The sequence below is a fragment of the Bison bison genome, unplaced genomic scaffold (assembly GCF_000754665.1).
Source record: "Bison bison bison isolate TAMUID 2011002044 unplaced genomic scaffold, Bison_UMD1.0 scf7180017864270, whole genome shotgun sequence".
Taxonomy (NCBI): domain Eukaryota; kingdom Metazoa; phylum Chordata; class Mammalia; order Artiodactyla; family Bovidae; genus Bison; species Bison bison.
Genome location: NW_011494842.1, coordinates 4,378,848 through 4,395,553, shown reverse-complemented (window position 1 = coordinate 4,395,553; position 16,706 = coordinate 4,378,848). Strand labels below are relative to the sequence as shown.

Below are 16,706 nucleotides of genomic sequence, written 5' to 3'. Positions count from 1 at the left end.
CTATTTCTTTGCATTAATCTCTTTGGAAGGCTTTCTTATCTCTCCTTGCTATTCTTTGGAACTCTGCATTCAAATGGGTATATCTTTCTTTTTCTCCTTTGCTTTTGGCTTCTCTTTTTTTCTCAGCTCTTTGTAAGGCCTCCTCAGACAGCCATTTTGCTTTTTTGCATTTCTTTTTCTTAGGGATGGTCTTGCTGCCTGCCTCCTGTACAATGTCATGAACCTCCATCCATATTTCATCAGGCAGTCTGTCTATCAGATCTAGTCCCTTAAATCTATTTCTCGCTTCTACTGTATAATCATTAGGGATTTGATTTAGGTCATACCCTAATGGTCTAGTGGTTTTCCCTACTTTTGACACTCATAAAAATCATATTTATTTTTTCTGGCACCATCCAGGAAAAAAAGAAAACAACCAGAGAAAAAACTTTTACACCAAACCTACTTTTTCTTTTTTCAATTTAATTTTGTGTACACCTTGTTTTACTTTTTAAAGTCCCTTCTTTTTTATTTTCTAAATTAAATTTAATTAATTAATTTTTTAGAGTGTTGTTGCTTTACAATGATGTGCTAGTTCCTGCTGTGTGACAAGGTGAATGTACAACATGTATAAATATATCCATTCTTTGAATTTTTTTCGCGTTTAGGACACCACATGGAAGGCTGTTCTTTTTAGTCTTGTGTGAAAACACTGACCTGATAAGCACAAAATATCTGTAGTTTTTCCTCCATGTTTTCCTAGATATACTTTGTTATTTTTTTAATTTTACTATTTTCTATTACTTTTTATCTTTTGTAGGCTCTTATTTTCTTCAAGACAACATTTTTCTGAATATCACTTTTATATTTAATCTGGAATTCTGTTGATCTGGGACCTTAAGCCATTAACAGTTATTGCAATTCTTCTTCTACTAGGATGAGTTCCTGTCATCTTAGTGTATATTTTCTACTTAAAATGTTTTCTTTTGGATATTTTGACATTTATTGGTTTGAAAATGAAGAAAATCTCAGTTTGCATTTTTGTTACTGTTCATAATTAGATGTAAATTATTAAAAACAATAATTGTGCTGATTTTCCTATCAATTTTCAGACTTACAAGTGTATTTTTCCAAAATTAAATACCACAGCATTTTCCACTTTCCAGTTTCAACCAAGAGCTCTATATATGTACATATATACACACACAGTTTGCTAGTATCTTTTGTACCTCTATATTTGAATTTTAATGGTGATATTTTTCTTGATTTATTCTTTATTTAGATGCTTAATCTTTATTTAGATCCTGATTTCTGAAAGATTCATAGATTTTTCCTAGATTTATTTTTCTTTTTTAACTCCTGCTGAAAAGTGTATTCTGATTCTATTGCCGGTATTCCTGAGATTAGCATTTTACCCTTTCTTTTAAATTATAGCTTTGCCAGATATAAAATTATAGGTCCCCTTTTCTCAACAGATTTTTGGCCTAGATTCTTTCTTGTCAACAACATAACTTGTGAAATGTTTTGTCCGTATGATATTTACTCCACCACTGCAGAGTGATCATTCACAGAGTAGCACTGTAATCTTTTAGAATTTTGTCTTTGTGATGTTACTGATTTTTCCTATTATGTGTCTAAGTGTGTGTGTGTGTGTTTTCTTTTATGTGTCTGAGTTGATCCTCTCTTTAGCCTTTCATCTCAAGTTTTCAGTCTCGTCCTCCCGTCACATTTAGGATATTTGTAGTCATTATCTTTTCAAATGTTCCTTTCTTCCTAGGGCTCTCACTATGTGATTTTGTCACTTTTGTTTCTATATTCCATGTCTTCATCTTTACATTTTTTTTTTCTATTTATTGTTTCCTAATTCTTCCAAGAAGATTCCTTGGTCTGATATTCCAGTTCAAGAATTTGTTCACTATCTATTCTCTTCTTCAGTCTTTATGTTCAGTTCTTTTTTGTAGCTTATGTAATTCTGTTTTAAAAGTCAGGTTCATTGGGGTATAATTACCCATTGTAAAATTTACCCATTTAGTGTACAATTCTATGAGTTTTGACAAAGCATATAGTTATGTAACCACCGCCACATCCAAGATGCAAAACTTCCATCAAATAAAACGCTTTCCACGTGCTGCTTTGTCGTCTATTTCTCCCTGCAACCCAGGTTCACGTGTATGTGAAAAAGTGAAAGTGAAAGTCGCTCAGTAGCGTCCGACTCCTTACAACCCCATGGACTGTATATTCTCCGGGACAGGATACTGGAGTGGGTAGCCTTTCCCTTCTCCAGGGGATATTCCCAACTCAGGCATGGAACCCAGGTCTCCCTCATTGTAGGCAGATTCTTTACCAGCTGAGCCACAAGGGAAGCCATTGTATCCATAGCTACTTCTTCATTTTTATTGTAATGTGCTTGATGTATAAATTTATTTCATAGTTTATAATGAAATCAGTTAGCTTGATTGAGAAAGTTCCTCTAGCCATGTTTTACATCTCAAGTGCAAATTTAGAGGAAATATATAATATGATCCATCTATGTTTTTATTGTTAGTTTTTGTGAGTTTGTCTCACAAGGAGAGAAAGAAGCAAGATAAATTAAGATATTAAAATGACTGAGAATATGAAGCATATGTAATGGAGCTGGGAAGGCTCATTAATTTGGAAGTCTCAGTGAGGCTGAAGAAATGTTGTGTTGGGATGTTTGAGAAATGAAGATGGTAGATGGGAAGTAGAGTTCTAAAAGACAGATGTGAGAAATGAAATTTCAGAAGTTTCCCATTTGTGAAGGTCACATCTAGGAACAGTCCTGGGAGCTGATGATTGAAACGGAGCAGATGAGGATGTTTTTGGAGTTGAACAGCTCAAAGAATTGAGGGATAGAGACTTCTGTGTGAATCCTGAAATTGTGTGAGGAACTATTATGATCCATGAGTGAACGTCATCAATAAATAAGATATAATTTCTTCAAAACTGATTGATAACAACAATAAAGAGAATAATAAAGTGAAAGTAAAGCTTAGTGAAATAAATTTCAAAGAACAGGAGGTTTTGTATAGAAAAGATGGAGTACTGGTTAGAAAGTCTTAATAGGAAAAGAAAGGTGAACACATATCCCAGAAGTTAAGTCTTTTAATATTTTCTTGATTACTTCAGTACCATAATTGTTTTTATTTTCATACAGATGCCTACAACTCTTCCAAGAGCAGCTGGTCGAGAAACCAAATATGTAAGTCGCTTTATAATTATACATACTGCTGTCGTAATGGGTGCTGGGGCATGCTTTGGGGTGAACTCAATTATACAATCATCTGAGCTGAATTAGTTGAATTTTTCATAAATGGAAGAGTTAGGATGGTGTGATTGGCCGAGAGGTGGAAAAATCAGTTATTTCAGGTAAGTATATTGACTGAATTCCTTCTTAAGTGAGGTCTTATTTATCTGATTAGTTTGGCTGAATCAAACAGAACTCTAGTACCTGCTTTCTGTCTTTCTAATTACCTTTGCTTAGATAGCATTTTCATTTTTGTAATGTTTTATCATGCTTATTATGATAGAGTCCACTCATATGCTTGAAATATTAAGATTTGTCTATTTCCAATGGGATTGCCAGTTTAGTTGATTTTGACTAGTTTGCTGCTTTCTTGAATTTAAATTTTTTTTTTTATTTATTTTTTTAAATTTTATTTTATTTTTAAACTTTACAATATTGTAGTAGTTTTGAGGGAGGAGGGTTCAGGATGGGAAGCACGGGTATACCTGTGGCGGATTCATTTCGATGTTTGAATTTAAATTTTTAACAAAGAAATCAGTCCCACTTTTGAGCAAAAGTGTATTAATAATAAGCATGTAGATATAAACTCACACACTTGATTCAATAAGTTGTGGCGAGCTGGTTCTGAATGTGCCATATGCACACACGTAGCTTCACCCCATTCCTACTCTCTATTCACTAAATAACCCATCATGCAGTCAAATTCTGCATCTGACCAAACATATTCTGGTGTAAATAAGACTGTTCCCTAAGGAAGTGTTTAAAATTTAGTTTAAAACAAACCAGCAAACTATTCCTTTTAGTTTATATTTTCGAGTATCATCATCATCATTCAGAGTCAATTAGTAAATAAATTTTGTGACCAATCTTCTTTCAGTGTATACATTTCTGCCTTCATCTGAACCTTCCCAAGGCAGATAATGAATTGAGTGAAGTTACTCAGCTTCATCACATTCAGGAAGTGATGTTTAGGGGGTATGGATAGGAACACTGCTTAGAACGTTATTTAGAAGCTTCACTGTTATTTTCTGTTATTCCTGGAAGTTATTTGAAGCAAATACTTTAAAAAGTGGAGGCATTTGGTGGCTATTTGTTGTTTTTGTTCAGTCGTCCAGTCGTGTCTGGCTCTTTGCACACCCCATGGACTGCAGCGTGCCAGGCCTCCCTGTCCCTCCCATCTCCTGAAGTTTGCCCAAGTTCACATCCAGTGTTGCTGCTTGCTCCAGAATCCTGGAAAGTCATTTAACCTGTCTGTGCCTTAGATTTTTTTAATCTATAATATTGACTTCTCCAGTGGCTCAGCAGGTAGAGAATCTGCCTGCAGTGCAGGAGACACAGGAGACTCGGGTTCAGTCCCTGGTTGGGAAGATCCCCTGGAGAAGGAAATGGTGACCCACTCCAGTATTATTGCCTGGAAAATTCCATGGAAGAGGAGCCTGGTGGGCTACAGTCCATGGGGTCACAAAGAGGCAGACACGACTGAGTGACTAACACTTTCAAAATTGGGATACTAATGGTTGATGTAAGATTTACAATGGTTAATGTATGAAAAGTCCTTAATGTAGTCCTGACACAGATATGAGTCAATAAATGATTGTTCTTCCCTTCCTTCTTTTTTTCCCCTTCGTCTATGTCTCTCCACTTCTCTTCCTCCTCCTTATCTTGGGAAGACTGGGTGCACCATGATTTAGCTAGTTCTTTGATTCTTTAGTTGAATGTAAGAAAAGAAAGTCCTTAGAGATGTTTCTATACTTTTTGTGACTAAGACATTCTACAAAAGCCAGACTCAAGAAAAAAAGAGCTAGAATATTCTTTACTCTCTCCTTTCTTTCTCATCTACTCTTAGTTTGCACCCAAGTCTGATTTAGGCTTATTTGAAATAAGGATGCCTTCTTCCATCACTCCAGGGGATGAGTAATTTGATAGCAATGGCAATAATCCTACAGGGGCTGCTTCAGTCTCCATAGTTAGAGGCTATTTCAAATTATTCTTCTGTTATCTGACTTAATTAAAGGAGGTTAACATTTGCCCCAAACTTTGTGACAGCATTTGAATCATTCAAAGTTAACTGAAGTTAACTGAATCATCAAGTAGACTTAATATAGACTCTAACAAATGTCAATTCTTACTCAGATAAGATTCTTGATTTTGATTAAATTTGGTTTCTTGGAGAAGATTTGTTTTTTTACTTTCTCCCACAAAATGACATTTGAATTGTTTGTGACACCTCCAATATGTCCATGTCTTTTGGAAGACTAGATGGGTAATTTTACAGTGGGGTGTGAAAACTAGTTTCTGCTGCCATCATAGGGAAGTCACACTTGTAAATATTTGGCTTCAGTTATTCCATTTACTAAATGATGTCTGACATTTCTTTCCAGGAGAAAAATGAAATTTTAGAACAGAAGTCTTCCTTAGTTATAAGCCTTAATCTTATGTGAACAATTGATCTTAAATACAATATACCATGATTTTAAAAAAGAATGACACTGGGATATTTTCTTTTTAAAAACTTTTTGCACTGAAAAAAAAATGAAATTTTATATTGGTGTATAGTTGATTTACAGTGTTGTGTTAGTTTCAGGTGTACAGCAGAGTGATGTACAGCTATACATAGATCTGTTCTTTTCCAGGCTCTTTTCCCAAATAGGTTAATACAGAGTACTGAGTAGAGTTTCCTGTGCTTTATTTTAGGTCCTTGTTGATTATCTATTCTATATATTTACGGTATATATAATAATATAATATAATAATTAGGAGGTTAATCTCAACCTCCTAATTTATCTCTCCCCACTGATTCTATAATATTTTCTTCTAGAAATTCTAATATTTGTATTAACAGAGCTATAATTGCATCATATTAAGTGTGACTTGAATAGTTTTCACTTAATTAATCTTTATATTTTTCTCCCTTCTTCTCCCATGGAAACTCAAAAGCAAATCTGAGAATCCTACAGGTTGTAACATTTCAATATTCTGCCATCTCTCTTCAAAACTTTGAGGAAAACAGTCATCTTTGCAGTATACATCTGCTAGGACCAGGTGTGTTACTGCCCTTCTTAGATTTTATTCCAAAGCAGGGATCATGCAGTTTACCAACTTCTGCACCTCAGAGGAGAAAAGGGAAGACTTGAATTAGAACCAAGAAGAAAAAGTTTTGTTACACTGTGGATTATCCTCAGCTGGTTAGCACACTCCACTCAAAACCCTACTTTGGAGGGGTGGGGGGGTGCTTTAAAAAACTATCCTATATAATCTATGAACTGTGATGAGTAGAAAGTATAGTCCGTTTCTAGCCCTATTATTCCGGAGAAGGCAATGGCACCCCACTCCAGTACTCTTGCTTGGAAAATCCCATGGACGGAGGAGCCTGTTAGGCTGCAGTCCATGGGGTCGCTAAGAGTCGGACACGACTGAGCGACTTCACTTTCACTTTTCACTTTCATGCAGTGGAGAAGGAAATGGCAACCCACTCCAGTGTTCTTGCCTGGAGAATCCCAGGGACAGGGGAGCCTGGTGGGCTGCCGTCTATGGGGTCGCACAGAGTCGGACACGACTGAAGTGACTTAGCATAGCATAGCCCTATTATTCAATTTTCCCCTTTTTCCCCACTGACTTGACAAATATCTGAGTGTCTGCCATGCCCCAGCTCTTCTGCAGAGTCACTGGGTGTGAGGGATGAGCAGAACAGCAGTGTCCCCATTTGTGAAGCACAGGATGGGGACGACAGTAAACAATCAAAATAGCAAAGAGCACGATACTTGTTCACAGAATTGGAGGAGAGCGAGACAGAGAACTGGTGTTGAGAACTGATGTTAAAACAAATGTACAAAGATGCTAATTCTCAGTGTAGTATGTTCATTGGATTTCCGATTTTCCTGGGATGATGAGAGTGGTTTAATTAAATAATGAGAAATTACACGACTAATTCCTTTTTATGGGGCCTTTGATGACAGGCTGGCTTTCCTTCATCAAAAAAAGAAAAAAAGATAGAAAATCCTTGTAAAACAATTCATGTCCTTTTCTTCATCTTGATCGCACCCATTGTTACACTCCACATAGTCTGCTTTTTAGGATGAGCCAGGTGTAGTAAAGTACCATTTTACTCCTTTACTGTAGTAAAGTCAAGGTTTTTCTTCAATTCATGGTGTACTTGAATTGCAGTTTATTTCAAAGTAATTTAATTCAGGTTCTCTTAAGTGTAATAGAATTTAAATGAGGCTAACAAATACATTGAGTGGTCCTAATCATCACAGGTCACTTGTGGGATTAATTATATTATCATTCATATTTCACTTCATTGTTTTTAACAGATGCCAAATTCAATAATCATAATAACTAATGTTTTGAGCTCTTACAGATGAGTTTTAACTATCTCATCTAACATGATGCCAGTCCTATGATGTGGGTCTGATTATTTCAAATTTCTATTTTATGGAGGAGGAAACAGTCACAGAGGAGGAAAATCCAACCTAGGTTTTCCTTGTGTTAAAGCCCCTGTCGTTAATATTTGTTTGCACCAACAGAAGCTGAAAATAATTTGTCTTCCTTAAATATTTTATACATTAGTATTCATTTTCTGGGTCTGAATTATTTCTTCATCACCCCAAACCGTCAGTCTAAACTTGAAATGAGTAATTTTGTATCTGGTGACAACATCTGAGATGATAATGTTTAGAATATTTCTGATGTTTTAAATTATTTTCTTATGTGTAAATTAACTCATAAGTTATCAGTTAAACTATGAATGATTGTTTTCCATGGCACTCATTTTTAAAGAGTTTCTTTCCCCCTAAGGAATGAATTTTCTAATTAAGTTTCCGTTTGATTCTGTTTTCATACTAACGTCTCTGGAGGGGAATGTCATTTTTTTTTCCTTTACATTATACTTGTCTTTGCAACTATTTATTATTTTTCATTAACTACTGCCAGTATAATTTCATTTCACTCATGTAATTCAAAACCACAGTATACTTTCTTAGTAAAGAGCAACTTCAGAAAATAGGGCAAGTATTTGGACTTATTCCTAATTTATCGAAAAAACTCTCACTTGGAGTCACATTTTATTGATAACAACTCATTTAATAAACTCACTACATTTCAGAAATTACTTTTTAAGTGCCAGAGAAAGAACAAAGATAGGCTTATTGAATATAATATAGCATAGAGGTAAAAATCTCATTTTAATGAGCTGGAGGGACAGAAAAATATCATTACAATGGAAGTATATTGCTTTCAAAATATCATCGTATATTAAAAATGTGTCAAACTTTATTAAGAATATTTCCTTCTCTATATACAGATATTCAAATAAAGGTCATCTTCTCCAATTTAGCCAGCACACGCAGTCCCCTTGTTGCTATGGCTGGCAATGTTGCTATGCTGGAGTGTTTCAGGGCCGACATGCCCTAATGCAGCCACAGATCTTAGGGTAAGAGGTGACAGATCCAATCCACTTACATCCAGACATGGATCCGCATCTGCTTCCGTAGGATGTGACCAGATATTTGATGAGTTATGAACAGTTTCAGCAAGAAATTCCACTCTGCTGACCATTCTTCTTTCTTTTCTTGATGGTTCAGAAATATTTCCAAGATATGTTTGTGTGAGAGAGGCTGAGGAAGAAATGGAAGATCCTTATATCAGTTGTGCTAAATGAGGAGGAAGAGAAATGACTTAATGAGACATCTCTTATGCCTTGGTCTGTATCATCATTTTACACGTCAGCAAACACGAAGGTGCCATATTTCACCCACATTTCCCTTGGTTTGATCTTTAGTGTAAACTGTGACACATGGAGGCTGACTGTCACTGGTCCCCACGGTTATTTATTCTGCCTACCAGTTATGTTCATAGAAACATGGAATCATTATTCCCTGACTTACTGAGTCAAACTTTTAAAATACTTCCAACTCTACTTTTTATACTTAGAACATTTGGGGATGTATTACTAACTGCTACAGTGACTTTTAGTGAGATATTCATACAGGGTAAGGTCTACAGATAGAAAAAGCAATAAGAAGCAAGAAAGATATGATGTCTCACGGATATATCTCTATGGTCTTGGTACCTCCTATGCATACCATGGGATTAATTTTTTTTAATTGAAGGATAGTTGATTTACAATGTTGTGTGTTAATTTCTGCTGTGGAGCTCCCCAGGTGGCACATTGGTAAAGAATCTGCCTGCCAATTCAAGAGATGAGGGTTTACTCCCTGGGTTGGGAAGATCACCTGGAGAAGGAAATGGCCACCCACTCCAGTATTTTTGCCTGGGAAATTCCATGGACAGCGGAGCCTAGTAGGTACAATCCATGGCTCACAAAGAATCAGACATGATTGAGCAGACATGCACACATGTTAATTTTGCTGTACAGAGAAGTGACTCAGTTATACATATATATTCTTTTTCATATTATTTTCCATGCTGGTTTATCACAGAATATTAAATAAAATTCCCTGCAAAATACAGTAACACCTTGCGTCTCCCAATCCTCTCCTTCCCTACCCTTCTTCCCCCTTCAGTTCAGTTCAGTTGTTCAGTCGTGTCCGACTCTTTGCAACCCCATGAAGTGCATCACGCCAGGCCTCCCTGTCCATCACCAACTCCCAGGGTTCACTCAAACTCATGTCCTTCGAGTCGGTGATGCCATCCAGCCATCTCATCCTCTGTCGTCCCCTTCTCCTCCTGCCCCCAATCCCTCCCAGCATCAGAGTCTTTTCCAATGAGTCAACTCTTCGCATGAGGTGGCCAAAATATTGGAGTTTCAGCTTCAGCATCAGTCCTTCCAATGAACACCAAGGGCTGATCTCCTTTAGGATGGACTGGTTGGATCTCCTTGCAGTCCAAGGGGCTCTCAAGAGTCTTCTCCAACACCACAGTTCAAAAGCATCAATTCTTCAGCGCTCAGCTTTCTTCACTGTCCAACTCTCACATCCATACATGACCAGAGGAAAAATCATAGCTTTGACTAGATGGGCCTTTGTTGGCAAAGTAATGTCTCTGCTTTTGAATATGCTATCTAGGTTGGTCATAACTTTCCTTCCAAGGAATAAGCGTCTTTTAATTTCCTGGCTGCAATCACCATCTGCAGTGATTTTGGAGCCCCAAAAAATAAAGTCTGACACTGTTTCCACTGTTTCCCCATCTATTTCCCATGAAGTGATGGGATCAGATGCCATGATCTTCGTTTTCTGAGTGTTGAGCTTTAAGCCACCTTTTTCACTCTCCACTTTCACTCTCATCAAGAGGCTCTTTAGTCCCTCTTCTCTTCCTGCCATAAGGGTGGTGTCATCTGCATATCTGAGGTTATTGATATTTCTCCCGGCAATCTTGATTCCAGCTTGTGCTTCTTCCAGCCCAGCATGTCTCATGATGTACTCTGCATAGAAGTTAAATAAGCAGGGTGACAATATACAGCCTTGACGTACTCCTTTTCCTATTGGAACCAGTCTGTTGTTCCATGTCCAGTTCTAACTGTTGCTTCCTGACCTGCATATAGGTTTCTCAAGAGGCAGGTCAGGTGGTCTGGTACTCCCATCTCTTTCAGAATTTTCCACAGTTTATTGTGATCAACACAGTCAAAGGCTTTGGCCTAGTCAATAAAGCAGAAATAGATGTTTTTCTGGAACTCTCTTGCTTTTTCGATGAAGTCTGTCCTCTATGTCTGTAAGTCTGTTTCTGTTTTGTAGATATGTTCATTTGTATCATATATCAGATTCTACTTATAAGTTAAAGGAAAGTTACATGGCTCAAAACAGCCTGGAGTTAAAACTCCCCTCCGGATCCCCTCCACCATTCTGTACAAAACAAAGCACTCTCTCACCCTAAGAATAGAATGGACATTAAGGTTGATTATACCCAGCTCCCAGCCCTTCCCAAATCTACCATTGGTGGATTTCAAATCCTTTGAGCCTTAAGACGACTCAGGACAATTAAAGTCAACAGAGAAAAGGTCAAAGAAACACTTTAATGCTATTGAATTGAGAGGGACATAACTGTTGGAGAAAAACTTGCTAAAAGTGTTAGTGCAGAGGGTAGAAGGCAAAAGCAAGTGTTGAGCACTTTTTACTTGCTGCAACTTGATTTTATTTCAGTCTCCCAAAAGGGTGTCTGCTAGTGTGATGCCAGATACCCATGAGTCAAGCATAGGGAACAGCTGCAGATTGCACAGAAAAGCAGCATTAGAAAATGCCTGAGGAGCTTGGCTTTTCTTTATGTGCCTCAGGCACGAGGTCTTTGGCAATTCATTTTTCAGTGGATTTCAAATCCTTGTTTCTTTCTTCAGTCTAACTCTATTAGTTTGCATGTAATTTGCTTTTTTAACAGATTTTCTTTGAAATAAGTTTTGATTTTCACAATTTTTTGACTGCTGTGTTTGTTTTAAAAAGTTTTGTGTTTTTTTGGTTTTCAATGATGATAAATGGGTTAAAATACTTGCACTCTCCACCTTTTCTTTCTTTAGTAATTAAAATAATGTCAAAGGCTATAGAATATAGACCATAGGACCTTGTTTCACACAAGAACCATTCTTACACTCTCTCTGATGTTCTTCATGGATAGATCAAATGACTAATAAGCTTAGTGCTGTTCAGGTCCAATTTCAGGTTTGTTTTTAGGTACCCCATGTTCCTTCTCTTCCTTAGTTTAGTTTTTTACCAATGGGCAGTTGTTTAAATATAGTAGTCTCCTCTCACTATTCACAACTCCAGTCTCAGCTCACCAAACAATCTTTCCTTACTCTTGAAAAATCATTGCTAGAATATTGGTAACATAACTATAGCTACAGAATTTAATAAACAATCTCAACCTGTATTGGGCAAGGAGAAGGAGGCTTCTCTAAGGGTTTGACACAACTAGATTAGTTGAGAGAGTCTGGTTTTATTAGTGATAATACACATAAAACAATATTCTTTTTCTTTGATAAAGAATCTGCAGTGGCTTTATGCCACCCTAAAGTTCAAATTAAATTCTATTTTTTTCCTCCTTCTGGAAATAGTTTCTCATAACAGTGATACGAAGTCCATTATATTAGATGAAATAAAAATGTATTGGGGATGTCTACAATACCTTAATGTTATGTCATCATTCTCAGTGAAGAAATCTGGGGGACTTGTGGAGATTGAATGCAAAGATATATGGGTTTTCCCCTAATTTAATCAATATATTTGCCTGAGCATTTTATCTTTTTTCTCTATTACAGTCTGGTATTATTTAGCACAATGTACTGAAAAATGTTAGTAATGTAGTTAAATTGTGCAAATCGTTTTAGTGGGTGAGTTCTTTTTTCCTTAAAATTATTGAGATAAAAACTTAACTATGCTTTTAAAAATCTTTGTTTATTGCCGTGCTGGGTCTTCACTCCCCGTGGGTTGTCTCTAGTTGTGGTGAGCGGGCCCACTCTCTAGGTGTGACGTGTTGGCTTCTCATTGCTGTGGCTTCTCTTATTATGGAGCATGGGCCCTAGGGCACGTGGGCATCAGTACCTGCAGCACGTGGGCTCAGCAGTTGTGGATCTTGGGCTCTAGAGCGCAGGCTCAGCAATTGCGGCGCACGGGCCCAGTTGCTCCACCGGATGTGGAATCTTCCTGGACTAGGAATCGAACCAGTGTCCCCTGCATTGCAAAGCAGATTCTTAATCACTAGACCACCAGAGAAGCCCCTTAACTATGTGTTGTTTCCATCAAGACACATTTAGTTCAGCATATTTCATAGAAGCTGTTTAACTAAGGAAATGAGTAGAGAAACTCTCTCAGTATTCCAATAGTGAAAAACTAACTAAAGGAAAAAGATCCTAAGACATTAGAAGTAACCTTTACTCATATTGCATTACGAGGTTAAAAATGAAGCCTTCGGTGAACTGAGCAATTGGTGAGTGAGCGTTCTGAAGGACAATTTTCTGTAGCACAGAAGAGTCAGAAACCTTAGTGGACACCAACCTGGTCCACAGCTATTGGCCAGGACAGCTAGAGGTAGGAAGCCAGTAGCCAGGACAGCCTGCTGCCTTAGAGCCACCAGGAATGACAGTGATCAGTGGCCATCTTGGTGAAGAATGGCATGAGTCAAAAATAAAAAACAAACCGTGGTGGACACAGTACAAGAAGGACTGCAGGTGCCTGGTTGTCACGTTTAGTGATTCACACTCCTGTGTGCTTGGCAATACCACGGGAGTCACTCAGCCTTCAGTGTTCAGTCATCATTCACCTCTCAGAGGGTGAAGACAACATTGACTCATCTGTCATAAACCCTGAACATATTTGCAACTTCAAAAAGAATAGAAATAGTTTAGAAACACAGCTTTATTGTGTCTTAGCCAAGTATATTTAAAATTGTGCATCTGTATTTGACCACTTCCTGGACTTCTCTGGGCCAGTGGTTAAGACTCTGCACTTTAAATGCAGGGCCCAAGGGTTTGATTCCCTAGTTAGGAAGACCCTGTATGCCACGTGGTGCAGCCAAAGGAAAAAAAAATTATATATACATTCCACTTCCCGACAATGGTGAAAGCTGAGCTGATATGGAAGCCCAGCCTCCCATTTAAGGGCAGAATAGCTTGAGAAAATGTAACTGTTAAAGTCTATATGTATTTCAAACTACAAGAAAGAAAGTGAAACTGTGGGTGCCAGATATGAGGAGAGAGCTCCAGGTGGGAAAATAAGATATAAAGTGGGGTTCCCCACTTTATATAAGTTCTGTAGGACACAGGTGCATCAGGACTTAGGAGCCAGGAACTTAGAGTTTAACTTTCACTGTATAGTGAATCTGAGAGCTCGAAATGAATCCTTTGTGTGCATCTAGGTGTCTGGAAGGTTCCCTATCCATGAAGTGTGGGATAGAAATAGACATACATGCTTCCAACATCTTTACCCTGCACTCCTGGGTACCCTGCACTCCTGCACATCCATAAAAAAATGGGTGCTCAACTTATGAGGATGAAGGGTTTGGAGCAAGTTCAATGGGACTTCCCAGGTGGTACAGTTGATACAGAATCTGCCTGCCAATGAAGGAGATGCAAAAGATGATGGTTCGATCCCTCGGTCAGGACGATCCCTGGAGCAGAAAATGGCAGCCCAAGTCAGTATTCTCGCTTGGAAAATTCCATGGACAGAGGAGCCTGGTGGGCTACAGTCCATGGGGGCACAAAGAGTCAGACACAAGTGAGCGCACACGCAACAACAAACCGGTGAAACTTGAACATGTGGGGACCTGCGCCCCCATGCGTTTGATGAAATAAAGTGGAAGCTTGCCCAGAGTCAGTGAAACTCCTGGGGGCCCACCAGGGCAAACATGAAATGTATTATTGGCATGGTTTTCCAACCCAGAGTTTCTCAGATACCTACAGACATCTTCACTAAAATTACCCCGACTAAAGAGGAGCTCAAAATCAAAACTAAAAAGTCACCAAATGAGTGAAGGACATCTTGGGACAGAGGCATGGAGGAGAATCAGCAGATACAGGAAACAGGAGATTTAATCATGTGTGTGTGTGTGCTAAGTCACTCAGTCATGTTTGACTCTTTGTGACCCTATGGGATGTAGCCCACCAGGCTCCTCTGTCCATAGGATTTCTCTAGGCAAGAATACTGGAGTGGGTTGCCTTGTCCTCTTCCAGGGGATTTTCCCGACTCAAGGTTCAAACTGGGCATTGCTTATATCTCCTGTATTGGCAGGTGGGTTTTTTAGCACTGGTGAGTGCCACCTGGGAAGCCCAATTTAACCATGAGAGATTATAGAAAAATCTGGAATGAAATATAAATAGAATAAAAATGTTGAAATAGTTAAAAGGAATTCTGGACACCATAAAAAGATTGGATAAAGAATCAAATTGAACTCCTTGAAGTTAAAAATGCTGTTGTAAAAACATAAAATTCAATGCCTGTGTTTAATGTATATTAATTTTGATTCATTAACTGTCAGGCTTATGTGTGGAAACAATCCAGAATGCAGCATAATGGGATAAAAAAAATATGACAAGGAATTTTATGGAAATGAAGGATGGATTCAGAAGACCCAACATATATTTCATTGAAACTGTAAAGAACAGATTAGATGTAATAGGAGAGAAGCAATATGTGAAGAGATTCCTAGAGGATTTTCCAGAATCAAAGAAAGATGTGCATACTCAGAGTAAAGGACTTTACCAAGCCCCAGAGAAGGATATGTAAAAGGAGGTCACCCTCAGACACATCATAGTGAGCTTTCAGAATTCCCTGGAGAAAAACCTTAAACACTAATGAAATGTGAAGACAGATAATCCAAGTTACAATGTTTAGACTGACAGCAGTTAACAGAAGTCAGAGCAACTGGACAGTATCTTTAAGATGCTGGGAACAATAACCATTATCCTAGAATTCTATGTTCAGGTAAATTCTAGCTCAAGAGGAGAACAAAATAAAGACATTTTCAGAGAGAGTTCAAGATGGGAAGCTCTGAAAAAAAAAAAACAAACTATCAAAGCATTTACTTCAGTGAGAAGGAAACTAACTCCAGAAGAAAGGTGTGAAATTCAGGAACCAAGAATGATGAAACAATATTAATTTAAAACAATTTAAAAAAAACCAAAGATTTTTTTTCATGAAAGCTTTATTTTTTTTAATATGAGTAATTTAAGGAAAAATCTGTTGTTTTCTTTTACTATAAATAAATATAAATAGCTAACAGTGTTGGTGTAAGTAGAATATGGAGTGTATGGAGGATGAAATATTACATCGCCTTGAAGAATTTTTGATGCCTTTTGCTGGTGCTTGTGTTAAGATGCTAAGGAAAAGCTCTATGGAAAACATCACATTTACCACTATGTGAGCTGAATGAAAATGTGTAGGGGAAATATTGAAAGGCAATGAGCAAAAAATGTAAAACAATTATTCTGGAGTTGACATAATGGTATTTTTCCTCAATATCTGTCAAAATTCTACAATTGATATGTATTATTTTAATAATAAAAAATTTCAAAATACTTAAACAGATATAATTACTAAATTATGAATTTCACTAAAAGACAGTATGTTTATAATTTTGCAGGCAAACCTCTCCTCACCATCTTCTACGGTACCAGAGAGTCAGCTGGTATGTATCCTGTTATTAAATCATAGACCTAGTATTTCAGAAAATCCTAATCTTTCAAGATAGATGTATCTGAACAAAAATGAATCGGTTCTAATGAGGTGGATGAAACTGGAGCCTATTATACAGAGTGAAATAAGTCAGAAAGAAAAACACCAATACAGTATATTAACCCATATATATGGGATTTAGAAAGATGGTAACAATGACCCTATATGCGAGACAGCAAAAGCGACACAGATATAAAGAGCAGACTTTTGGACTCTGCGGGAGAAGGCGAGGGTGGGATGATTTGAGAGAATAGCATTGAAACATGTATATTACCATATGTGAAATAGGTGACCAGTCCAGGTTTGATGCATGAGACAGGGCACTCAAAGCCAGTGCACTGGGGTGACCC

The 16,706-nt window shown here is 37.5% G+C and overlaps 1 protein-coding gene across 13 annotated transcripts in view; it reads left to right on the top strand.

Annotated features, from left to right (window-relative positions):
* The window catches only part of MLIP (muscular LMNA-interacting protein), a 301,030-nt gene that overhangs the window by 209,051 nt on the left and 75,273 nt on the right, over window positions 1–16,706 (top strand). For all 13 annotated transcript variants that reach the window (XM_010848558.1, XM_010848555.1, XM_010848554.1 and 10 more), the window contains 2 exons: window positions 3,155–3,199; window positions 16,265–16,309. In XM_010848558.1, the coding sequence (XP_010846860.1) occupies window positions 3,155–3,199; window positions 16,265–16,309 (90 nt within the window). The remainder of the gene's footprint in view (window positions 1–3,154; window positions 3,200–16,264; window positions 16,310–16,706) is intronic.